The following is a 24,179-nucleotide window of genomic DNA, read 5'->3' on the forward strand; positions in this document are numbered from 1 at the left end:
TAGTTACCTCAAAATCACCAAAAACTAAATAAAAGCAAGGACCCCTTTAAAAAGTGCTAGGTATTACTAAGGAATTATACATATTTCCTCTACATGAGTTCTTTCCATTAATTAATTTGAGTAACTTTATGCTTCAGTGAGATTTAATTAAATATAATTATTTATGGCCAGTAAACTAAAGAGAAGTATAATTTAAATTTTTTTAGCTTTGCTTTAAATTTTGAAATTAATGAGTCTTGACTTGCATAATGTGTATTCTACTAAAGCTATTCTACTTTAACTTCCATATGCTAATCAAATCAAATTAGGATTACAAGATAAGGTAGTGTTTTTTAGTTTAACATAAACTACCAGCAATATTTGCCCAATATAACATATGTATTAACTTTATTATTAGCCATCATTAATACTACCTTTTCCTTGCCCATTTTGGGACACATGTCTACTGCTCTCCTGTTCTGCAATTTTATTTTTCATGTGCACTTAAAACTTGATATACAGTGTATAATTTTAAACAATATATCAGAATAAACTAGAGGATTATTTTTAGCTTTTACCAGGTATGTAAGATAATATGACAATTAGATAAGATTGGACACAACTTTGTTGGCAAATTTTCATTATTTCATTTAATCCAGGAGATTTTTAATGTATAAATTAGTTAAAACTTTTATAGAATTTTATTTTTTTAAGTCATGCATTAAATGCAAACAACATTTAATCTGATTATTGGTTCTATAATAAAAATACCATACTAGATATACATGTGATGTTTTAGTTGATGGATGGATTTTATATATATTATATATAATATGTATGTGTATAGTTTCTATTGAAACATAGAAATCTGCTTAAATGGTAGTAAGTTCAATTTTGTTGAATTTCCACTTTGCATCTGTGAATCAAAATAAACTATACTGTGTTTCTAAAAAAAAGTTTAGCAGTATCTTTTAAAAGAAAAGAAACGTACTTAAATACAAATCACAAACTTTCTGTGCACGATTTTTCCTCTTTCTGTGGGATATACTTTTAAACATTAGCTTTACCATTTTTATTGCCACCTTTCTGAAGAAAATACTTCTATCACATAGAACTCCATAAAAATGATTACCCAAGAAAATAAATTATGTAAATTCTTTTCAGTTAAATTTTCTGTTTTATACCCAACATTCAGTATTTGGGTTGACATTTAATGCCATTTTCAACTCATCAGATTAAGTTTCCCATGTCACATAGCCAACTATTTAAAAATATACATCAGAAATTTTCCTTATAAAAGGGCAGATCTATTCACTGATATGGTTACCTTTAGGATAGGAAACTCAAAGAGTGTTTGAGTAATAAGAATATTTTAGATAATGGGACTTGACATGGATAACTGTTACATGATTCATCTCGTTCGATTCTCCGTGTTTTTCCACTAAGTGGGTTGCTCCCTGTGGATCTATACAGTGGAGATAGCAGAAGGTCATAGAAAAGGTATTTTAAGCACTCTGGTTTCATAGGCTATGCTTGATGGGCAGAATAAAATGTATTCCTCCAGCTTTAAAGAATGAGGGCAGGGGTAGATAAAATGAGAAGTGAAGGCAAGGCAGAATTAGCTATCAATAAACGCTGCAAACTCAGTGCATTGTACCTCTAATTCTTTTCCTTACCTCAACTTTTAATTCCACCAAAAAGCCCTTATATTTTCTCCTTACTTCTAACCCATTATAGCCCAGCCACCACAGAGACAAGATTCCATATAAAATCATGAATTTACACACACTCACACACACAAACACAAGCTGAGCCTTTGGTGCTGTTGAAGAGAATTTAAACACTTTAAGATGTAAAACTAAACTTACATGATCTGAGGTATGGTAGAAAAATAATCATAATAAAAATCAAAAGTGCAATGAATAAGAACAATGAAAAAGAAATCCACATGTTAAAAATGGTCTATAAACATTTATAATTAATAAACTGCATTAAAATGGTTGTTTTATGTCTTATCAATTAAAAATAATAAAAGTAAGAAAATATGCTCAATGCAGAGGTACTTCTTAAAAAAAACAAAAACAAAAGTTAATAAAATACTTTTATCTCCATCAAAATATTCTTTGGAAACCAAAAATAAAAATGTATCATGTATGTTTTCTTCAGGCTGATCTGTAAAAGTCAGAAAAATACACAGTCCTCACCGTTGAACTTTTGGAAAAAGAATCCCTGTATGCACCAAGCATAAAGCAAAAGGCTTTATGTCATCGTGAACTCCCTATATTGGTACAAAGAATTCCAGTTCAGTTACTATCAGAAAACATTTTTGTTTCAGTCAAGCTGAAACAAACGACCTGACTTCAATACAGTGTAGTAATAGCTGAAGCTGTGTCCAAGAAGTTGTCTTCAGAGTACTAAAGACACCTACAGAAACTCCTGAGGAGGCTCCATGGTTTCTCACAAAACCAAAGTTAAGTCTTAACCAAAGCGAAACTTGAGTCTGTACTTCACCGTGTTAGGACTTCTCCGAGGTGCAGAGAGGGGAACCTTTGGCTTGACGGGATTAGGTGGTTTTTTCTTCTCGGGAACAGTAACTGTGAAAGAAAGTTCCGGCTGCTCCGATTGCTTGAATCTTGGCAGAAAGTGGGTAGAGATGTGCTGAGGTTTAACCCGGGGGCTGCAGCCCCGTTTAGCCTTCCCCCGCTTGTTCAGGGCCACGTACCACTCCCGCCCCGTCTTTTCAGTTCTGTGTATCGCGGAGGCATAGGTATTATAGCTGTTTTCTTGAAATCGCTCCCTGAACTTGCAGTCATCTGTAAATTTGGCCTAGAGGAAAAAAAAAAAAAAAAAAGAAGAGGAGGAAATTCAAGCAGGGATAGTATTTTCAGCATATAATATAAAGAAGTCTTGTACTATAAAGAAAAACAAGAATTCCACTGGTCCCTGCGCTCTGACTCCATTCTCTTTATAAAGAATTTGCCTTTTTTGCCTTTTTAAAAGTTGCTTTAAAATTACTATTTTCATTTCTATAGTCCTACTTCATTCGTCTTTGTAATGCTGGTTGTTTACTACGTATTACACAATTGTGAAATAATATGAGTGTATATTAAAATAACAGGAATTCAATATATTTAAATTCTGTTACCCTTTTTAACATACTTTGAGAATTTTAGTTAAAAATTTAACTTTTAGCGTAAGATTTTCCCCCTCCTAAACCATCAAGAAAGTAAATAGTACTATGTCACTAAGAAACAATTGCCTGGTAAAACATGAATTCATTCAGAGAAATGGGGTCATGTTATCCTTTGAAACAAGAATACAGTTTTCAGTCCCATCTGTGTGATTCCTGGTGCTGAGAAAGGGGTAGCATATGGCCCTATTAATATTGCATGCGTTAGAGTTCTTTATGAAAAAATTCATCTTCACACAGTGATACAGGAGAGTCTATCTGATGCCAGGAAGAAAAAAATTACCTTTTGGAGTCACTAGCAACACTTCAGCCAGACATCACTCTCTCTTTCCCTCTACACACACACACACACACACATACACACATCTGCCCTTGAAAATGCTCACAGAAGAGTGGAATAAGCAAAGAAGTAGACATTCATCACGGTGCAATTTGATAAATGGAATTATGACAGTGGTATGCAGAGGGTACAAGACATCTAAGAGGATAGAGGTGGCAGCGAAGAGGGCAGGAAGGTCTTCCTAGAAATGGTGACTTTTGAACTGAGTCTCAGTGTACAATGAGATAATAATGATGAGGTGAGATGAGAGGTTTTTCAGGGAACAGGCATGGTGTGTTCACAGGTCATCAGGAAGCTACCATAAGTTGTTCAATGTGACTTTCACTTAGGATGCATAGAGAAAGGACCAAGAGATGAAGGTGACAAAGTAGGCCAGTACAAGCTCTGAAAAGGCTCAGCGTGTGGTACTGAGGAAGTTGAATGAACACAGCATAGGAGAAGAGCGCGAGATAGTGCCAAATAGACCTGCAATCAAATGCTCGTTCTGCCAATTGAGTTTCTAGCTTTAGGCTCCTTGTTCACAATACTTGGAGCCATAAGGCTATTGTGAGAAACATAATATTTTTCTAGGAAAAGGATCTGGAGTTTAGCTTTCATCAAATACAAAAGAGTCCATAACTCCCAAAGAAGTAGAATTCCCTAACCTGGACTAGGTTTCACAATTTCATGGAGGACCATTTGTATGAACGTCCTGGGCTTTTGAATACCAAGTATCTTGACCCATATATATATGAACACTAAATACCCCTCCAGTATTCTTGCCTGGGAAATCCCTTGGACAGAGGAGACTGGCAGACTACAGTCCATGGGGTTGAAAAAAGAGTTGGACATGGCTTAGTGACTAAATAACTATATATATATTATATATATATATAATATATATATATTTGTTTATATATATAATTCTTTATATATCATAGAGGTTCCATCAGTTCAGTTTAGTTCAGTCACTCAATCGTGTCCGACTCTTTGTGACCCCATGGACTGCAGTACGCTTCCCTGTTCATCACCAACTCCCGGAGCTTGCTCAAACTCATGTCCATTGAGTCGGTGATGCCATCCAACCATCACATCCTCTGTTATCCCCTTCTCCTCCTGCCTTCAATCTTTCCCAGCATCAGGGTCTTTTCAAATAAGTTAGTTCTTTGCATCAGGTGGCCAAAGTATTGGAGTTTCAGCTTCAGCATCAGTCCCTCCAATGAATATTCAGGACTGATCTCCTTTAGGATGGACTGGTTGGGTCTCCTTGCAGTCCAAGGGACTCTCAAGAGTCTTCTCCAACACCACGGTTCAAGAGCATCTATTCTTCAGTGCTCAGCTTTGTTTAGAGTCTTTAAAGAAAGACTTTTTAGAAAAAGAGTCTTTAAAGACTCTTTAAAAGAAACTTAAAGTCTCTTTTAAAGAGACTTTTAAAGAAAAAGAGTCTTTTTCTTTCAAATCCCATGGATGGAGGAGCCTGGTAGGCTACAGTCAATGGGGTCGCAGAGTCGGACATGACTGAGCGACTTCACTTTCACTTTCTTTAAATTCCAACTCTCACATCCATACATGACTACTGGAAAAACCATAGCTTTGACTAGACGGACCTTTGTTGGCAAAGTAATGTCTCTGCTTTTTGATATGCTCTGCTTCAGCTCCATACTGGAACTAAAAGTCCTCTAGTTCCCTTGCTTTTCTAATAATGTCAAGCTTTTTTCTGCAGTACAGATCCCAACCCTGTAATCTGGAAGTCTGAACACTGCAAAACAATCTACATACACCTACTGTTGATTGTCACACAGAATTTTTGAGTTTTAAAAGGCAGTGACAATATCAGGAGACAACCAATCTCAGAGTATTTCCAATAGCACATTTATCTTACACATGACAGTCTACCTAAGTTATTTACATTTGATTGTAGAGTGTAGTTCAATCAAAAAGCTCTTTATTTGAGGGCTATGAAACTATGTATCTGAGAATCTGTCTACTGGCGATTCCTTCGACTGGGTCTTTAGCAGGCTATAATCTAGTGTTTTAAAAAACCATTGTCTATGGCTTTCTCTCATCACATCCTAACCTACTGGCCCATACCTAGGTTAAGGGTGCTATGCTGACATTCCTTTAGAAGAGGACACATTTATTGTTTTTATTGACTTTCAATTAAAAAGGTTTTCTTACAAACCAGACATAGATTTGTCAACTTAACTCTCTTTTTTTGGTCAACTTAACTATTAAAGGACATCAAGGCTCTCCCATTCAATGAGATAATCTCAAAGTTTTATTGTAAAATAAAAACTATAGTCATGTGGTAAAAGGAGAAGAGGGCAGCAGAGGGTGAGATGGTTGGATAGTGTCACCGACTCAATGGACATGAACTTGGGCAAATGCCGGGAGACAGTGAGGGACAGGGAGGCCTGTTATGCTGCAGTCCATGAGGTGGGAAAGAGTCAGACCCAACTTAGCAACTGAACAACAACAATAGTCTTCTGGAATACTTTCTGCTACATAAATGGACAAGCATTTTAGAAAGGTGTGGAAGATTTCATTAAAAGTAGCACGTATATTCATCCTGCCTCAGATTTTTTTCTTAAAATATATTTGAATAACATTTCTAATGCATAGTACATTATACTTTGACTTGACTTCTACCCCTGTTTCACACATCCACAAAAATCATTTTCCTGAAATAAAGATAGCAGTGATTATTTAATTCAATTTTGACAAATTTTTTCAAAGTGTACTGCATAATTTAACCTTTTTCCCCTAACAGTGTCAAGGAAAATAAAGAAAAAACATGTCTTTTCTTAAATTGATGTGGCCAACAGACACACATGCACACACACACACATAGCATATTAACCTATAGCAATTCCTATAATGAAAATCCAATGATACTGCTTTCTAAAATTATTGCATCGAAAAACTTTCTCCCTCCCCCCACCCACCCACTTGAGATACATGTTCTTTCTTAAGAGAAGACTTTAACAGGATGGCTGATCAGGCTCTAGATTTTTCAAGGGCAACTTAATTGTCACATGGGCTAGCGACAAAATTCTGAGGACCCACACACTACTTGCAGGCCCTTAGCCACTCCAAACTTCACATTGAAACAGAAGCAAACGCAGTCAGACTGTTTTGGCTTTCTTAATTGACTTCTAATTTAATGTTTTGTCTGAAAAATTCTTCCAGCTACAATGGAACAGAGTCATTTGAAACAAATATTTCAGTGAGCTTTTTCATCAGGAGATCTAGTTTCTTCTGGAGAAACTGACTATTCCTGTCAATATTCCTGTCCCTTTTCAGACAAGATGGTGACCCTAAGAAGGGCATAGCTATCCTTAATGTTACCCATAAAACATCTCTATAGCAGAGCCATCAAGCAGCAGAATTATTTAAATATATATACATTTGCCATCATACAATTTTAGATGATAAATTTTCTAGGCTAAGTTTAACCTTTCAAATTCTTTTTGAATTATAAAAACTCCTTTAGCAAAATATATACTTTTAAAATAATAGAGCTGTAGTGCTCTGTGATGACCTAGAGGGGTGGGATGTGGGGGTGGGAGGGAGTCTCAGGAGGGAGCAGATTCATGTATACTTATCGCTGACTCATGTTGTTTTACAGCAGAAACCAACACAACATTGTAAAGTACTTATCCTTCAATAAAAAACTTAAAAAATAAATAAAAGAACTGGATTATTTCCCTAGAAAAAGTGAAGTCAACATAAAGACTTTATCTACAGTTCAGGTGTGAAGTAGAGAGGTGAATCAGATTTCAAATAAGCTACTGAAAACAGAACCCACATCACCTTCATCCTACCACCATCGGTCACTACAACAAAACCAATCATTAACGTGTTCATAAAGAAGCCCATCTTTGTTTCTAATTCATTATTTTCTGAATTTATTCAATAGATGTTTATTGACTATGTATCACATCCCAGACACTGCTGGTTGCCATTTTTATGAAGAAAGACAATTTAGATACGGTTCTGCCTGAGTTCTTTGTTGACTTAAATTATCTGTTTTTCTCTTTAATTTCTCCTTGATTTTGCAAGTGTAAAAATAAGTTATAGTCAACAAGCCATAACTGCAAAATTAAAATGAAATGTTTAAGTCTGCTGATTTCCTATGTAATTTAAAATAGTCTTAATTGAGAGAACAAATGAAAACTAAATTACACTACTTTTGCTTGAAACTATGCAAATAATTCAGAGGTGGGACAACACAGTGCTGTTAAATAAAACGAGAATTTGGGGCTTAGGAGAACACTTTGCCTTGATTTCACTCATCTCTTCACATGGAGAGGGCACACAGTAAATATTTAAAAGAAAAATCAAATTCAGTTCAAAGAAAGTAATATTCTAGAAAGACCAATTCTCCTTAATTGAAATCTGAAGGTCAATTAAACCAGAGAATTCTTTCCGAAACAATATTTTTAAAAAACTTTTAAAGCCTCTTAATATAGTTTTGTTTCTTAGTCAACATGGTCTAAGATGATTGAGAATCTTATAGGAAGTGGGTTGAGGGTGTGTGTTAATAGAGTTCCAATTCTCATTATGTGCAACTATCAAACTAAATACATGATGTATGAAAGAGGTGTATAAAGAGGATTGAATTCAGACTAATAGCAAAACCCTGGAGTATAAACCCTGGAGTCTGCAGGGTAGTTAATCAATTTTAATTCTTTATTTTAGTTTTTCTTTGATTTGCCGCTTGCAAAAAACTTTATAAAGTAAGAAATACAAATAACTAAAATGCTATCATAGGCTATATAATATTATTAAATAATTAAGCTATTCTTATAGACTTTAATAAATGCAATTATAGACCAATTTATTGTGCTCTAAACAACATTTTCTTGCTGCCTGCATCCCTGCTTCCAGTTCCTCTATGTCCTCCCAGTGTGTTTCGGTTCCCAGCACTACTCATGCCGATGGGACTGCCCAGGTCAGGCGCCCTAAGCCCAGGCTGTTTTGTACAGTTGCGCAGGATGTTCCCAGCACAAAAGTACCAACCACTGGTAGTGAGTGAAAGCCGAAAGCCAGACCCTGCTCCAACTGCTCCCAAGCAGAAAACTCCAGAACAGGGCAGCACCCTGAGGGTTACCTCCTCCTCTTTACAAGCATCGTATGGGTCACTTGTAGCCAAGCCATGCTATCTCCAGAGCTTGGCCATATTTCCTCTCTAACAATCGCTATCTGGCCATTCTGTGTCTCAGTACTTCATGCTGAGCAGCCAAGGGAATATACGTGAGTGCTCAGACATGAGTTCTCAGTCCCTTAGTCAGGTCGGACTCTTTGTGACCCAATGGACTGTAGCCCATCAGGCTCCTTTGTCCACGGGATTTTCCAAGCAAGTATGCTGGTTGTGATTTCCTCCTCCAGGGGATCTTCCCAACCCAGGGTTCGAACCCAGGTCCCCTGCATCTCCTGCATCAGCAGGCAGATTCTTCACACCTGAATCACCTTGGGAAATACAAGTCAGATTTAATAATATATCCACCTGAGTTAATGAAGAATGCCAACCACATAAGTTTTCCTCCTCTGAACTTCATGAATTGACTTAAAGTAACTCAAGGAATCAGATCAAAATGCAGACTCCCCAGGCCCTATCTCCAGAGATTCTTTTAGTAAGTCTGAGCTGAGACCCTGGAATCACATTATTAGCTAGCATCCTATGTGATTTTGATGCAGGTGAGGTGAGAACCACCCTTGGGGAAACACGGTATAAGACAGGAGTTCACTTTCTGATGCTCGTAGTAGCTCAAAGTGAAAGTCACTCATTCTTGCGACCCCATGAACTGTAGCCTGTCAGACTCCTCTGTCCACAGGATTTCCCAGGCAAGAATACTGAAGTGGGTTGCCATTCCCTTCTCCAGGGGATTGAACCCAGGTCTCCTGCATTGTAGCAGATTCTTTACCATCTGAGTCACCTTGCTCAAAAGAGTTGGGCTATTGAGGTCTACCGTGTGCCAGGTGTTTTACATATATTATTTCATTCTCGCATAATTCCATAACTATTAGGATGCTATTATCTGATTTTCCAGCCAGAAAAATAAAGAAAATAGTTCCTCTAAATCCCCACATTTACCAAATGCCAAGGTAAGCCTATATGACTTAAATCTCCTCTACTGAATACTAGATTCAAGCTCTTTCAGTAACAATGTGCAAATCCACGGGCATCTCCTGAGCTTCTATACAGTACCACCTGGCCCTAAAGTTGCTCCATGTTAAAATACTGATAAAAACAAGTGCCACTCCCCAAACCACCCGAGACATAGAACACCATCTCTCACTAGGCTGAAATGGATCTCCGAAGCTACAAGTCAATTCATTACACACAATTTTCCTCAATAAAATAGAGCCTCAGTGTTGGGAATATCCCCTGGAGGAGGGCATGGCAACCCACTCCAGTATTCTTGCCTGGAGAAGCCCCAGGGACAGAGAAGCCTGGCAGGCTACAGCCCATGGGATCCCAAAGAGTCGGACACGACTGAGCAAAGCACGGCCAGATAAACATAGTGTGAAATTAAGGGAAAACTGACATTTATTGCAAAGGCAGAACCCTGAACCCATTGTTTTTTTCAGCCTGAGTTACTAGGTACTCAATTTTACTGTGTAAATTGAAAATTCTTAGAAGATGGGGGTGCTTCCCAGGTGGTGCTACAGGTAAAGAACCTGCCTGCCAATGTAGGAGACGTAAGAGACGGGTTCAATCCCTGGGTTGGGAAGATACCCTGGAGAAAGGCATGGCAACCCACTCCAGTATTCTCGCCTGGAAAATCCCACGAACAGAGGAGGGGGCAGGCTACAGTCCACATGGTCCCAAAGAGTCAGACATGACTGAAGTGACTTAACACAGTGCAACACAGAGGATAAGGGACGTTTCTATTCAATACCTTTACAGTGGCCAATAAACTATTTTTTTAATGACGACGATAACCATCACTCAAACCTTCATTTCCCCTTTCAATAAACATGCCCAGCTTTGGGGCTGCGGACTCCTCCTCACTCTGCCCCCAGCTCAGGAAGTCCAGTTCAGACTCTCATCCCGGGCAAGCCAGCTGGCACCCTCTGAAACCAAGAAAGGAGGCTTTTCTAGTCCTTGCTCAGGGCTGATCAAGCATACATTCCATGCCTGTTTCGTAAACTCTGCAATTAGCTTTCCTTCCAAGCATGATCCCCTAAAACCCTGAGAAACAAAAATAATTCCACCACATGCTTCTTTCTGTATGTTTAAAATAAGCTAAAATGTTTTTCCCCAACAACCAATGGGTGGTCACGTATAGTTTATGAAAAGACCAACAAATTCATGATAACCACTTTTTCCAAGTTTTAGATTTTTAAGGAAAAAAAACACAGTGCAAGAGAAAGATCTTAAAAAATTATGAGATTATGACCATTGGAAATCCTTGCTTTCAAATTAACTTCCTTGGGAAAAGGAAAGCCCAGGATATAAGCGGCTACTGTATGCAAGATGAGTTGGGACCTAAAGAAAAAAAAAAAAGGCCAATAATGAATGCGATTTGAGGCTGGTCTAAATATCCGAGGGGGTCACAGCTGCCTGACCCCAAAATCAGAAAGAGGAGAGAGGAGATATAGGATCATGAAACAGCTGCCTGAGAGCAAATTCAGGAAGGTCTGTTCTAACATTAAATGCTGAATACTTTCCAGGAACTATTCTAAGTGTTTTTATATGTATTATCTCATTTAAAATGCTCCACTATCACCCTGTTAGTTTAATTTTCTTCCTTTTACAGCTGAGAAAGCCAAGCAATAGAAAGATTAAGTAACACAACACAGTTTAAAAAGAAGGACACAATTTAACTACGAGACTCAAGAACTCCCTCTCTTACATCCAGACCCATCTCAGATAAATCCAGAAAGGCACCGTCTGTGAGACTCTGGATAAAGACCACCACGCTGAGAAGACAGCAAGAACAGTCAGGAGGGAGCGTGAACAGACAGGCAGGCAGAGAGAGAGACCGAAAGAGAAGGGGGCTCAGCCTCACCTAGGACCTCAGCCTGGGAGTAAGTGGAGGAAGGTCAGAGGCCAGGTGAAGGCTCTGACTGACCCTCAAGGCTCCTGGGGCAACAATGACCTCGTGCTGCTCTCAATGGTTCTCAAGGCATCTTGAGAAGACCAGACAGCTTCATCCTTGGATGCTGAAAACCACCCGCACGCTCGGGATCTGACTGCAGTTTACTTAGGGTCTTCCAGCTAAGGTCTGAAGCGGAGTGCGTGGAGATTGACACGAGTGTGTAGGTTGGCTGATTGCACAGAGTGGAGCACACTCAGATGGCTGAAGCTCAGATCAAACTCCTCTTAGAGAATTAACAAACTCAGCACACAAAGGAGATCAGCACAAATGTTGCCTAAATCTGAGCGTGCCGGGCTGATAATACTGTTCACCACCTTCGTGTCCACTGACCATGAAGCGTTTTCTAAAAGAAGATTTTCTGTGAACAAAACAGATCTCCTTTCTCTTCCGGAAGGACATCCTAAAAAAAATTCCTGATGCAGCTCCTCATCACACTGAATAACCAACATTTACAAAGCAGTGTGATAAGTTTCATGGTGCGCACACCTCCTCCTTTTTAGACTTTAAAATCAAGTACAGGAGACACAGAAGTAGATGGGGGAAAAAGATCCTCCCAAAGAGCTTGGAGTCAGAGAGAGAGAAAGAGAGAGAAGCAAGCAAAATAGTCTAAGGATGAACCACAGTATTCACTCTTTAAAATGTAGCATAAAAATATTATTAAAACATGCAACTATTAATTTCCATAAAATAATAGCTGAAAATAGTGTAAATAGTTCCAAATGAAACAAAATATCTTCTTTCAAGCTAACTTTTCCCTACCAAGCATTATAGCATTTAAACGGAGAGAGAATTTTTAAACCATGGTTCAAGTTTTTGTTAACTGTGGTAACTTAGGAAATATTTAACATCTCTGACTGAGACTGTTGCCTCACCTAACCAGGTAATGAGATAATGTGAGTGAAAGAACTTTGAAAGAAATATGCAGATATTTTATCTCTACCTAGTAACTAATTTTTAAGTCTGATTGTTACTATATAAAACAAGAAAAATCTACTATAATCCATGAATATTTCTTGACATACTATGGGTTTACTTTCCTCAGAATTATATGAATACTTTACATTTATAGTTCACATTTACTTTGCAAAGAGAACCCCAAAGTTACTCTTCATTAATTAAAACTTTTTCCAGTTTTATTGAGATACAATTGACATACAACACTGTCTAAGTTTAAGATACACAACATGATGATTTTATACAGCTATTTTTTGAAATGATTATAAAATTACTCTTTAAATGCCTCTGCACAATTATTAATTTAAAGCAACTCACTAATTACACATTTAATCTTGAAAGTGTAAGGCATTTTAGCCTTTTTAGTGGTGCTGAAACTTTGTAAAAATCAAACGAAATCAAATAATTATATTTAAAGTTATAAGAACAATTTTTCAACATGTTTAACTAGAAACTAAAAAGAAGAAGGAAACCATCTGGCATACAACTACTAAACGTTAGGGCTAATACTATTTCTAAATTAAACTTCCGCAAAAATAAGTCACTTTATAATTTAATTAGCTTTCTATGGAGAGAAAAAGTGATAATAAAAGCTCAAATAAGAGCCAGTGGGCTTGGACAATTGGTTTAAAAAAAATTCACATAATCATAGGGCTTAATTTTTTATCTACAATTCAGCTCAAAGTCATCAGAATGACTTTTATATCAAAGAGCTTCAATGAGTGACAAGAGCAAGGCTTGCTTTGTACTGTTTAAAAGTCATTATTCCATGAAATAACTTTTAGCCTGCCAAGATGAGAAAGAATAACAGATGCTGTTTTTGCATTATCTGCATTATTTCGGCCAGCCTTCCTTAGACATTTGGGTCAAGTTTCTGGAAATTTGTTACTTGCATTTGACAGAGGAATCATGTATCCTAACCTCTCAGTTTGACCTTTCTAATTGGCATCCATTTGTAATACTTTGCTTGCTGCTACAATTATCCTTAAGCTGGTCCAAGGTAGTCTATTTTTTGCATGTGCTAGGGCTTGAATCAGAATATTTTAAAAATTAAGATTTTCACCCAAAATAAGCGAACCAATAACAGAATTTTTTTTCCAGGAACTGCATATTATTATAATGCTTAGAGTTTAAAGGTGTTTCAATGTTTAATGACCAAAGTAGATTGAAGAAAAGTTATTCAGTGCAGAAGCATTTGATGATTGTTTTCTATTCTGTATGTGGATTTTTAGAAGTCAAACATCTTTTTAAAAATAAAATGGCATGTCTTGCTTTCCACAACAGAACTTTGCCCCTTAAATTAGGTTATAAACCAGATCAATTATTTTATGAATATTATAATTTGCTAGAATATAATAATGAGCTCAGAAAATGAGATAAGTAAATCTAGTTATAATTCTTTCAATGGATGATCGAAGAGATTAACAAAGATTTAATAAACTGAGATTTTAGTAGTTTATTGTATTTAAATTTGAATTATCTAATAATAGGTAATATTTATTGATCACTTACATTGTACCTAATACTGTTCTAAAAAACTTTGTATATATTATCTCATTTAATCCCCAAATAACTGTAGAAATAGCTTCAGTTTTATGATCTTCTCCAAAAGATATTAACAAGCCATCTTTAGATGTTAGAGAAAGGAAAACAGAAAATCTTAAACATTAAGCCAAGTGAAATTCTCTTTCAATTTTTTAAAAATCTGTAAAGCAGAAATCATAATTAATAAGTTTCAACTGACTGTGCTTGATTAAAACTTCCTATACACTTTGAAAACTGGAAAAGTCATATTTCTCCAATTTAATAAGGATTAAAGGAGCAGCTTTAAAGAAGAACTGCTTTTTAAAATGATCTAGTGTGACAAAACTTAGTACACCACAGACAAAGCATAAATAACTTTAAGGTCTGTACATACATACTAATACTAATGAAAGAACCTCTCAATGGGAAAATTAAATTAAATGTATTTTACTGGCTTTAAAACATTTTAGTGTTTCCCAAGTAATGAGCATTTTCAGAACAAAATATAGAAATCTATAATTTGTAAATTGATTACAAACTGTGTAACTAGTCCAAAAAAGTGTTTAAGAGTGTAGAATCAGTCTTCCTAGTTTTAAGAAGTAATTGTTTTTGATACAACAAAAGCTACAAGATGAAAATTTCTCTAACGAATCAAATGAAATTTCTCTATTAAAGGTCAAAATCATCTCATTATTGGTTTCTTCCCACCATACTTATTAAAATAAATATATGTTTTATTACTTAGACTCCATTCTTGACATAATAAGTAGCTTTTAAAATTAAGAACATGATCTACTGATTACACAATCACCATTAGCATGTAAATTTAAAATATAATATAGTATTTCCATAATATTTCTCCTCACTTGGACCACTATTAAGACATAAATAATGATAATCACTTAGAGAATGCTTCTTTCAAATAACCTTATCCTTAAACCTTTCTGTGAATTCTATATTATCTTTTCAAATAAATCAAATATTTAAATTATTGCTTACAAAAACACACACAATTCTCTTGTTTTAATGGATATATAATCTTACAAAAATGAAAATCATAAAAGTTCTCTGGGCAAATTATCCTATCTATCAATTTGGAAAATCACTCATTCCATTTTACACATGTAAAATCTCTATAACACCTTTAACAAATATAAAGTGGTTCTACTTACACTTGCATGGAGTTTTCCTTTTTTTGACATCGCTAAAAATTTGTTGCTGAAAACTCCTCGTATTCCTACAATCCCCTGAGACACAGCAAATATTTCCAAAATACCTAGGATGACAGAAATCCCAAAATAAAACACAGACTCCTCTATATATCATTGTGAAGATTTAAATTTCTACAGAGACTCTTTCCATTCTTTATTACTGTGAATTTTTAAAAAGCACTTAACATCCTTGTTTATTGTGACATTTATTATGTAAAAGGAAAAAAAGGTTTAGCACTCAAGTTTTCATTTAAAATGATAAATTTCAAGGTTCAAAAATTTAGTTGTGCTTCATTACTATTTACTTTTTCCTAAAAATGATGTCACTTAGTAATCAGTGTTTGACAGAAGAATCTTCTCAAGTTCTAAAGAAATGGAAAAGACTTTGTAAAATGTTTTACAAAATAATTCTCATGCATTGTTGCTCTGTCAAAGATAAGACAGTACATTGACTGTTAAAGCACATACAACTGCACTCAAGATTAGTATAAATCACTGGAAGCCTTGAAAACAATATTCAATTAAATTAAAAATCCCTCTTCTCAAATGATCATAATTATAAAAGTACAAATCAACATATATCATACCCTATCATTTAGTGAGTTGCTTATTTCAAGATTACACATAACAAGATACTGAAAGTACCATAGATAATTTGGGGTTGTTAGTTCAATGAAGTGTCTGATGGATTACGGTTTGAGACATCTTGCATTTTGAATGACTCTTCTGGAAAAAATTTCAGGAGGTATTTTATTATGTTATCGTTTATATTTTGGTATTTCATAATGAGAATTACCGTCTCTGTCCCTCTGTCTCCTATAATAATTTGAAAGTTCACATCCACTGGGTCAAAAGAGCTGCACAGCACAGTTCATAGAGTATTTTTAAGAAGCTGAAACTCATAGTCTGTATATAATTGGAATTCCTGCCTGTTTACCATAAACTCATATGTAATGCTATATGAATAAGAGAAAAGTATAGGGCTTTTTGTTAACTGCCTACATCAAATTGCAAAATAAATAAATAAATAAATAAAACAATATTATTCATTAAAGTTATAAAGGGACCTGCCCTGGAAGAAAGGAAGGAAGCAAGTGGGAGTGGAAGGGAGAAGGAAAAAAATCTCAATATTTCAATCTGTAGTATTTTGAGTATATATTCTAATTAGAATATTTCAATAGGACTCTGTTAAATAGGGAAGTTCACCAGATTTTCTTAACATAATAATCTCCTCCTGCAGTATTTGAAGTATATATAAAATTATTCAATATACAAGAAGCAGTGTATTGTGGCTACACATGTATATAATACATACAAACACATATATGAGTATCTTTATAGAAGACTTAAATGTTGCACAATGTGACCTAATACCTATAATTGTAGCAAATACTGCCGCTTCTTTATTCAAATTAATTTTTAAAAAATACTTGAACAGAAAGTTCATAGGGAAACTACTGTTTTTGTGAATAAGTGTTCTTAGCCTGGAGTAAATAAAACACATCTCAAGAAAACTACCGCTACCACTTTATTAGTGGGTGTTTCTTTAAAACGAACTCCCCCAAATCTAAAAACTATTAGAAAGGAACTACTTTTGCTTTCAGGAAAAAAAAACTCCTAAAAAAAAAAAAGAAGAAGAAGAAAAAAAAAAACATTGTGTCTTAGAAATTCTTTCCTTCAAAATGTTTTCAAAATTCAATTTATAATAGATTTTATGATACAGACTGATTGTGATGCATATCCAAAGACTTAGGAGCATTATAATTTTATCAAATAGTAACAAAGCACGCAGAATGCTTTGTAAAGATAAATTTACTACACAATGTAGTGTGATAATATTATTAATAAAGCATGATTAGAATATCTGATACAAAGTTATATTTCTATCAAAATTACAGGGTAATATTGAAAATAGCATGAATGATATTGGATATTTAGGAGGTGGCGAATACAATTGAGAATACTGTGTAGACCCAGAGGGATGGGTTGGGGAGGGAGGTGGGAAGGGGGTTCGGGATGGGGAACACATGTAAATCCATGGCTGATTCATGTCAATGTATGGCAAAAACCACTACAATATTGTAAATTAGCCTCCAACTAATAAAAATGTATGGAAAAAAAAAAAGACTTGATTGTATGTTTCCCTCAACTAACTCCTGGCTCTGCATTGGAAAAGGTTTTCTGTATTAATGTCTGGAAAATCACCCGGTTTTGCAAATGCAAATCTACTGTGTATTAGTAGGGGGAAAAAATTCTCATTAATTCTCATGTGTTTGCAGGTTAACATTTAAGAGGTCAAGACAAAAGGGCTCTGTAAATATTTGTTTAATGGGAAGCTGCTTTGTTTATATAACTGGCTTCTGACAACATATTCTATTTTTAAGAAAGACCCATTTTGACTCGACTTATTTCCCAACTGCATGTATCTGTTATATAAAATTTGCATTGTAATAAATTTTAAATACAGGGAAGATGAAACAATATGTGTGAAAGTGTTATTTTATTACATACTACATGACTTCTTTTCTTGTAAGTTCCAGTACAAAAAAATGATATATTGTCTGAGAATAAAAGGACTTTATAATTTTAAGAAAATTATGTTTAATTGAAACCTTGAAAATACAATTCTACAAAAATCATTCTATTTCAAGTTATGAAGAATGAAGGAAAGAAACAAGCTGAGATTAGATGAAGTAATTGTTTTTTCAAAAGTTAACTTTGGTATGATGTTCTAAATTTTAATGTAATTACAGTGTACTATTGGGAACACTGTTAAGATTATAGTTTTAAAGTCATTTCAACAGTAGTTTCACAATGTCTTTTTTTTTTTTTTTTTTTTCTGATCACACAATGTCTTTTTTTCATAGAATATTGGAGTAGATTCTTCAAGCCCCACAATTCAACCTCTTTCCCCTCACCTGCCTGAAAAGATCACAGGCCTATTGATTTTTATGCCAAATCTCAATAACTCATTAAAGAATTCTAAGTATTTTAAACCTATGTGCACTAAATCACATGAGTATAAATTTCAGAAAGCATTTCTGTAATATTAGTTTTTTTTTTTTTCGATTTTAGTAATTTCCACTTAGGAGTCAGCAATAATGAATTTGATGAGAATTTACAATTCCCATGGAAGCCCAAATGGTAGCCCTAAGAAAAACTGTGGAAGGCCAAGTGTCTCAGATTACAGTCAGTGAAGGTTTGTAAATTGAATTTCTTTGACCATCTTACTACCTCTCTTCCTTTTCAGGACACTCCATGTGTACACATGTATGAATACATGTCTTAGTAATCTCTTGCTATTTTGGTCTTGCTGGGGGAATGGGAAAGGGAGAGAGATCAGTATAAATTAATTCACATTAAAGTACAAGTGACAATGTGTTATCTTTCCTGGCGTGCTCACATTTAAGAGGATCAAAAGTAAAAAGCAGTGCTAAATTGAAGGAATTATTCTCTCTTGGTGGAATTCTGGTATTGACATCTAGGTTGAAGGATGCAGGGATTCAGGGTCTCGCACTGCTTAATCCACTTACAAGCATTAGGTGTTCATTACAAAGTAAGCTTATTCCCATAAGAAAATCTCTATCTAAATTTGTTCACTTAGTCCCCTCTAGAATTTTTAATACAATAAGACTCTTATCAATGATGGTTGATACAGTTATGTAGACGTCTCCCTTTTTTCTATTTTATCAGTGAATAGGATACACAAATATTCCATGTATTCAGAAGATTTCAACAGCCCATCTGAAAACTCTCAAAGATAAATCATTTAAAACTGAAGTAGTTTCTCTACTTGGCTTCACACAGCAATAAATATGCCAAGTCATTATCAAATCTGAGTCTTGAAATAACCAGTTTAGCAGTCTTCATTAAGTTAGCAAATCTGCCACTTGAGTTTTTCCATATAGATTCTGGTTTATTTAGGCTTTGGGGACTATATGAAGGTTGACTCTACATTAACATCAAGGTTGACAGTGAATTCAGATTTTTTAAAGCTAGCCAAAATACATGACTGGAATTTCCATATTTTTATGTGAACAGCCAGTCTTTGTGTAGCTATAGCCTTATGCTTTTGCTCCCTGAACTGACAATTACTTGATTGCCTCTTCTTCAGTGGCCCAAGATAAGCCAACAGAAGCATTGTATTGAAACTAATTGAAAACATAGAAATTAAAGGAAAGTTTTGTTTCTATGCAGTAGTGGGATTTTATCATCTATTTTGTCTTGCCCATCTTCATCTTTCCTTAGCGTTTCCTTATGGCAAGAGTTTATATACATGTAAATCCATGGCTGATTCATGTCAATGTATGACAAAAACCACTACAATATTGTAAAGTAATTAGCCTCCAACTAATAAAAATAAATGAAAAAATAAACAAATAAAATCGAAGCTCAAAAAAAAATTTATGTGCAATGAGCTTGATTCTTGTCTTTAAAACTTGGGATAACTCTTGTATGAGAAGCTAAGACTATATTAAGTGGTATACCTTAACTAAACAAATTATGTTTCAAAATCGACAGGAAATGTACTTTTGATAACAAAACAAAAAATATTCAGGGTTTGCAAAAATTTTAATGTCAAATGATAGTCATGAAACATACACGCATATATATTTCTCTCTCTTGACAAACATTACAGAAAATTATGGAGTTTAAAAGAACCTGTTAGAATGCAGTTTCATGGCAGAGTTTTGACTTTTTACAGAAGTAACAAGCTGTGTCAGAATAATGTATGTTTTCCATCACTGCTAACTCATAGACAGTAGAATTAGGTGATGAGGTAAAACTGATGTATCCTCCATGGTTCTCATGGTCCAAGCTCTCTCAGTGTCTCAAGTGTCTCTCAGTGTCTTAAGAGATTTGGGCAAATGTTTCCTCATCTACTCCAACCAATAGTCCATAAACAACTCCTGTGTTTACATATGTATCAGGAAACCATCATGTGCTATCTTCAAAGAGGTCTATGACCAACTGCAATTAGCAGATCTTGTTTCTCTTTCACAGCTACTTAAAAACAGAGATTCATTTTAAACTTTCAAATTACATGCTATCCTTTTAAACATGACATATTTCATAAATTCTTCATGGATCAATGGTAGCAAAATCTTATGATACAGTGTAGGACATTCCAGACATCACAAAGCTGAAAATCACCATGATTTAAACAAATTATACTTTCCTCTGTGAGAAAAATCTATAGAAGGCAAAGGAAAAAAAAAATCCCAACTAATCCAATATCAAGTAACCAGAATATCAAGCTTGCTGATCTAGGCATCCTATGTTGGGTACATGAACAAATGCATGAATGAATAAGTGAATTGATGGAAAGCCAAGCAAAAGATACAGACGAAACTCTGAAAGGCTGTTGTTATAAACTGGAATGAACTAGAAAAGTGTTAGTTAAATTAAGAAAGTTTTATCTAGGCACTTTTATTTAGTTTTGCTTAAGAAATAAAGCAGTATTTTGTGTCTGTTCTTTGTTAGATATCTTTCAAAGTGGATTTTAAAATAAAATGTACCTTGGAAGTAAATACCGGCCAGTGTCTTCTTTAGCTGAATGTATTCTCTGTTGATCTGTTCTCATTTTCCTTTCTATACTTTTCTATAACTTCCCCTCCAAAAGGCCTAAGCTGCAAAAAATCTTTGTCTCTTGTGGTTTCTTCCAAGGGAAGAGGGTAAATACCTTGGGAATGAGTCTAGTTTTCACAGATCCCTAGCACACCAAAACCCACTCCAACACCTCCGTTTACCCACCCTGGGATCCAACCTGCGGCTGCTTGCAGGTTAGCTTTGAATCTTCCCTTGGAAACACAGAAGTCATTCTCTGTTGAGGCTGAGTTTGGGGATAAACTACAGGAAGAAAGGGCTTCTCTGGTGGCTGAGTAGTAAAGAATCTGCCTGCCAATGCAAGAGATGTGGGTTCAACCCCTGGGTTGGGAAGATCCCTTGGAGAAGGGAATGGCAACCCACTCCAGTATTCTTGCTTAGGAAATCTCACGGACAGAGGAGCCTGGTGGGCTACAGTCCAAGGCGTCTCAAAAGAGTCAGACACAACTTAGCTACTGAACAACAGGAAGAACAGAATAGAAATAGTGTTCCTGTAAGAGAAAGGGGGAAAGATTACCACGAGCAGGGAAATGAGCTCTGATGTCTGGTGGAAGGAGAGCTGGGTGGGACAAAATGAGGAAAGATGGAAATAACACTTGCTTAGACATAACATTTGCTTACCCTGAAATCTCCGGAAATTCCCCTTCACCCTAATTGACCTTGCCTTTTATCACCACATATGGTGAGAAGTTTAACGAGTGCAATGAACCTTAAAACATAGAAGTAGGCCCCTCGGACTTTCCTGCTGATGCAGTGGATAAGAGTCCACCTCCCAACGCTGGGGACACAGGATCGATCCCTGGTCCAGGGAGATTGCATATCCCCCTGAGCAACTAAGCCCTTTGCGTCAACTACTGCGCCCACACACTGCAACTAGTGAAGTCTGCACTCTGCAACAAGAGAAACCACTGCAATTAGAAGCCCATGCATCACAAGGAAGGGTAGCCCAGGCTCCTGCAAGTACAGAAAGACTGCCACAGCAAGGAAGACCCAGCCAAAAGTAAATACAGTCTTACCAAAAAAAAAAAAAAAAGCAGTCCCCTCTGAAGAGCGTGTGGGAGGCCCTGGCATTCGCTGGGCTGACGCGGAAGGCCCTCTCTGGGGTTCGGTGCTCCAAGCCACCTCACCACGGGCAGCAGAGCAAGCTGAAGGCAGAGGCGGTAAGAGCAGTCAGGGGCAAGGGGCAGGCGTGGACCCGCTCGCGTTCCACCTCCCGCCTCCTGAACTCCCCAGAGAGAGCTTGCCAGCCGGCCACCCCACCGATGTGCGCATCTCCAACCCGCGTCGGGGAGGCTGCCAGCCCCGCAGGGGCGCCCCCGCTCCTCCGGAGCTTGGTTAAGAAGAAATCTTTGGGTCATTGGCTCGAGGCAGAGAAAGTTAAATACACCTGGGAGCCACCAGGCTGACACTCCGGGCCGATGACTGTGCGCTGTCTCCTGGCCACGTTTCCGCTCTCCCTGGGTCCCGGAGGCCCGGGCCGTGCGTCTATCTGTTGGACCAGCCCCGGCTGGAAGAGCCATCTGGCCCTACCGAGGAAAACGTCCGCAGAGATGTCCCCAGTCCCACGCATCTCTCCCCTCTGCTGCCTTAGACAGACAGTGGGAGGAATCAGGAGCGGCAGTGATGGTCTGGAAACTCAGACAGAGTGGAAGGGAGGAGACAATGAAGGAGGGAAAGAGAGAGCTAAACTCAGAAAGAAAAATTTAAACTTGGCTTAAATTAAAAATCCCACAAAAATTTCACCTGCCTCTAAATGTTCTCTAAAATAGAGAAGGTTCCTTTAATTGTCCTTGGGGACAGAAGGCCGGACACCCTTCCTCACAAGGTCTGGTCATGGTCTCGATACTAAACGTTGCTAAACCCAACTCCGGAAATAATAATTCCAATGTCCATCGCGTCTCCCTCTCTAAACATGTCCAGATTTCTAGATCACTGTCTTCTTCCAAGCAGAGAACGTTTGGTCTCCCGTCTGATATACCTATATATTCTATATGTATATGATGTGCAAATATGTACGTATCTACAAGAGACATATATGGATACACACACACACACACACACATACATACGCACACACATTATGTAGCAATTTGGGGTTTGTGGTAGCGGTTGTGAGGGGGGAGTATGTGAGATTTGGTTATTTTAAAAAGAACTGTTCAGTTATGGGCAGGGTAAAGGGGTGCACTTTGCTGCCCGGTGGAAAATGCTAGTCTGATAAACAGAACCAGAAGGTAAACGGAAACTGAAGAAGGAGAAAGATTTTTGTTTTTCCTCCGGGCACAGGTTGGAGCTCCTCTTTGGGACCAGGGCAATCTGGAAACAAGCTGCCTGTCTGCACCAGCCTCGGGGTAGCCTGTCCCTCAGGAATCGCCATTGCCCATTCCCACGAGACGGGTAAGGGTGTGCGAGCCTCCCAGACGCACCTCCAACCCAACCCGCCCGGCTGGCTCCCTGTGGCCCGGGCTCCGGAAGGTGCGCTTACAGCCCGGGGAATGACCGGCGGTCCCTGCTTACGCCACCCGCTCAGGACAGGTTTTGGAGGAGAGCAAGCAACTTACTTAACATATTGGCTTCGTGGGAGCCATTGACTTTGCCGTCCGGGTAGATCTGCAGATGGAAGCCGATGCCCACTCTGCAGTAGAGGCTGCCGGTCCGGCGCCCCGAGGGGCTCCACTGGAAGCTGCTCTGCTCCAAGCCGCTTCCTGGGCCGCCCCGAGAAGCCGCGGAGGAGGAGGAGGCAGGGGAAGAAGAGGAAGACGCGGTGCTACTGCTGCTCCGGCGGCTGCTGGCGCCTCCCGGGTTCCTCTCGGTGGCAGCCGCTCCGGGCTGCCCTTTGGGTGCGAGGCGCTTCTCCCCTTGAGCCCAGGCGCTGAGGATCAGGTGGCTGAGGAAGAGGAGGAGGAGGAAGGACAAGCTCATGCTTCCAGCCGCGGGGGTCCTAAGTGCATCTTGCAGGGCTGGTTCTGGGCCCCGGAGCCCCTGCGCGGCTGCGTGCCTCTGGCGCTGCCCCCCTCGCCGCACCGGGTGGACATAGCCTCGGGGAAGAGAGAGAGGGAGAGGGGGGAGAGAGAGAGGGAGAGAGGCCACCCGAACGGATCTCGGCGCTGGCACTGGGATATTTATAACGCCAGTGATCTCACTGCTCCGTGCACGCCTGCGAAGCTTCCCCTCACCCGCCGCTTTGAGTACTCTCCGGCCGGTGCGGGGAGGGAGCCTCGCCGTCCCGGGGGCGGGGGTGTGGAGGAGGGAGGAGATGGGAGAGGGCGAATGGGAGGGGAAGCGGGGCG

General features: G+C 37.8%; 1 protein-coding gene across 1 annotated transcript; it reads right to left on the reverse strand.

Moving 5' to 3' along the window:
• Window positions 1-2,457: 2,457 nt before the first annotated feature.
• FGF5 (fibroblast growth factor 5) lies at window positions 2,458-23,811 on the reverse strand. Its single transcript, XM_065914607.1, has 3 exons — window positions 23,451-23,811; window positions 15,247-15,350; window positions 2,458-2,805 (listed from the first exon to the last, which is right to left on the reverse strand). The coding sequence occupies exons 1-3, from the start codon at window positions 23,809-23,811 to the stop codon at window positions 2,458-2,460; spliced, it is 813 nt and encodes a 270-aa protein (XP_065770679.1).
• Window positions 23,812-24,179: the final 368 nt, after the last annotated feature.

The sequence above is a fragment of the Muntiacus reevesi genome, chromosome 22 (assembly GCF_963930625.1).
Source record: "Muntiacus reevesi chromosome 22, mMunRee1.1, whole genome shotgun sequence".
NCBI lineage: Eukaryota > Metazoa > Chordata > Mammalia > Artiodactyla > Cervidae > Muntiacus > Muntiacus reevesi.

Excerpts from the sequence above, each read along its gene's own strand:
- FGF5 (XM_065914607.1), bottom strand. The coding sequence starts at position 23,811 with ATGAGCTTGTCCTTCCTCCTCCTCCTCTTCCTCAGCCACCTGATCCTC. Across the intron at positions 15,351-23,450 it reads CCACGAAGCCAATATGTTAA|GTATTTTGGAAATATTTGCT; the intron begins GTAAGTTGCTTG and ends CTGTCATCCTAG. Across the intron at positions 2,806-15,246 it reads AAGGAAAACTCCATGCAAGT|GCCAAATTTACAGATGACTG; the intron begins GTAAGTAGAACC and ends TTTTTCCTCTAG.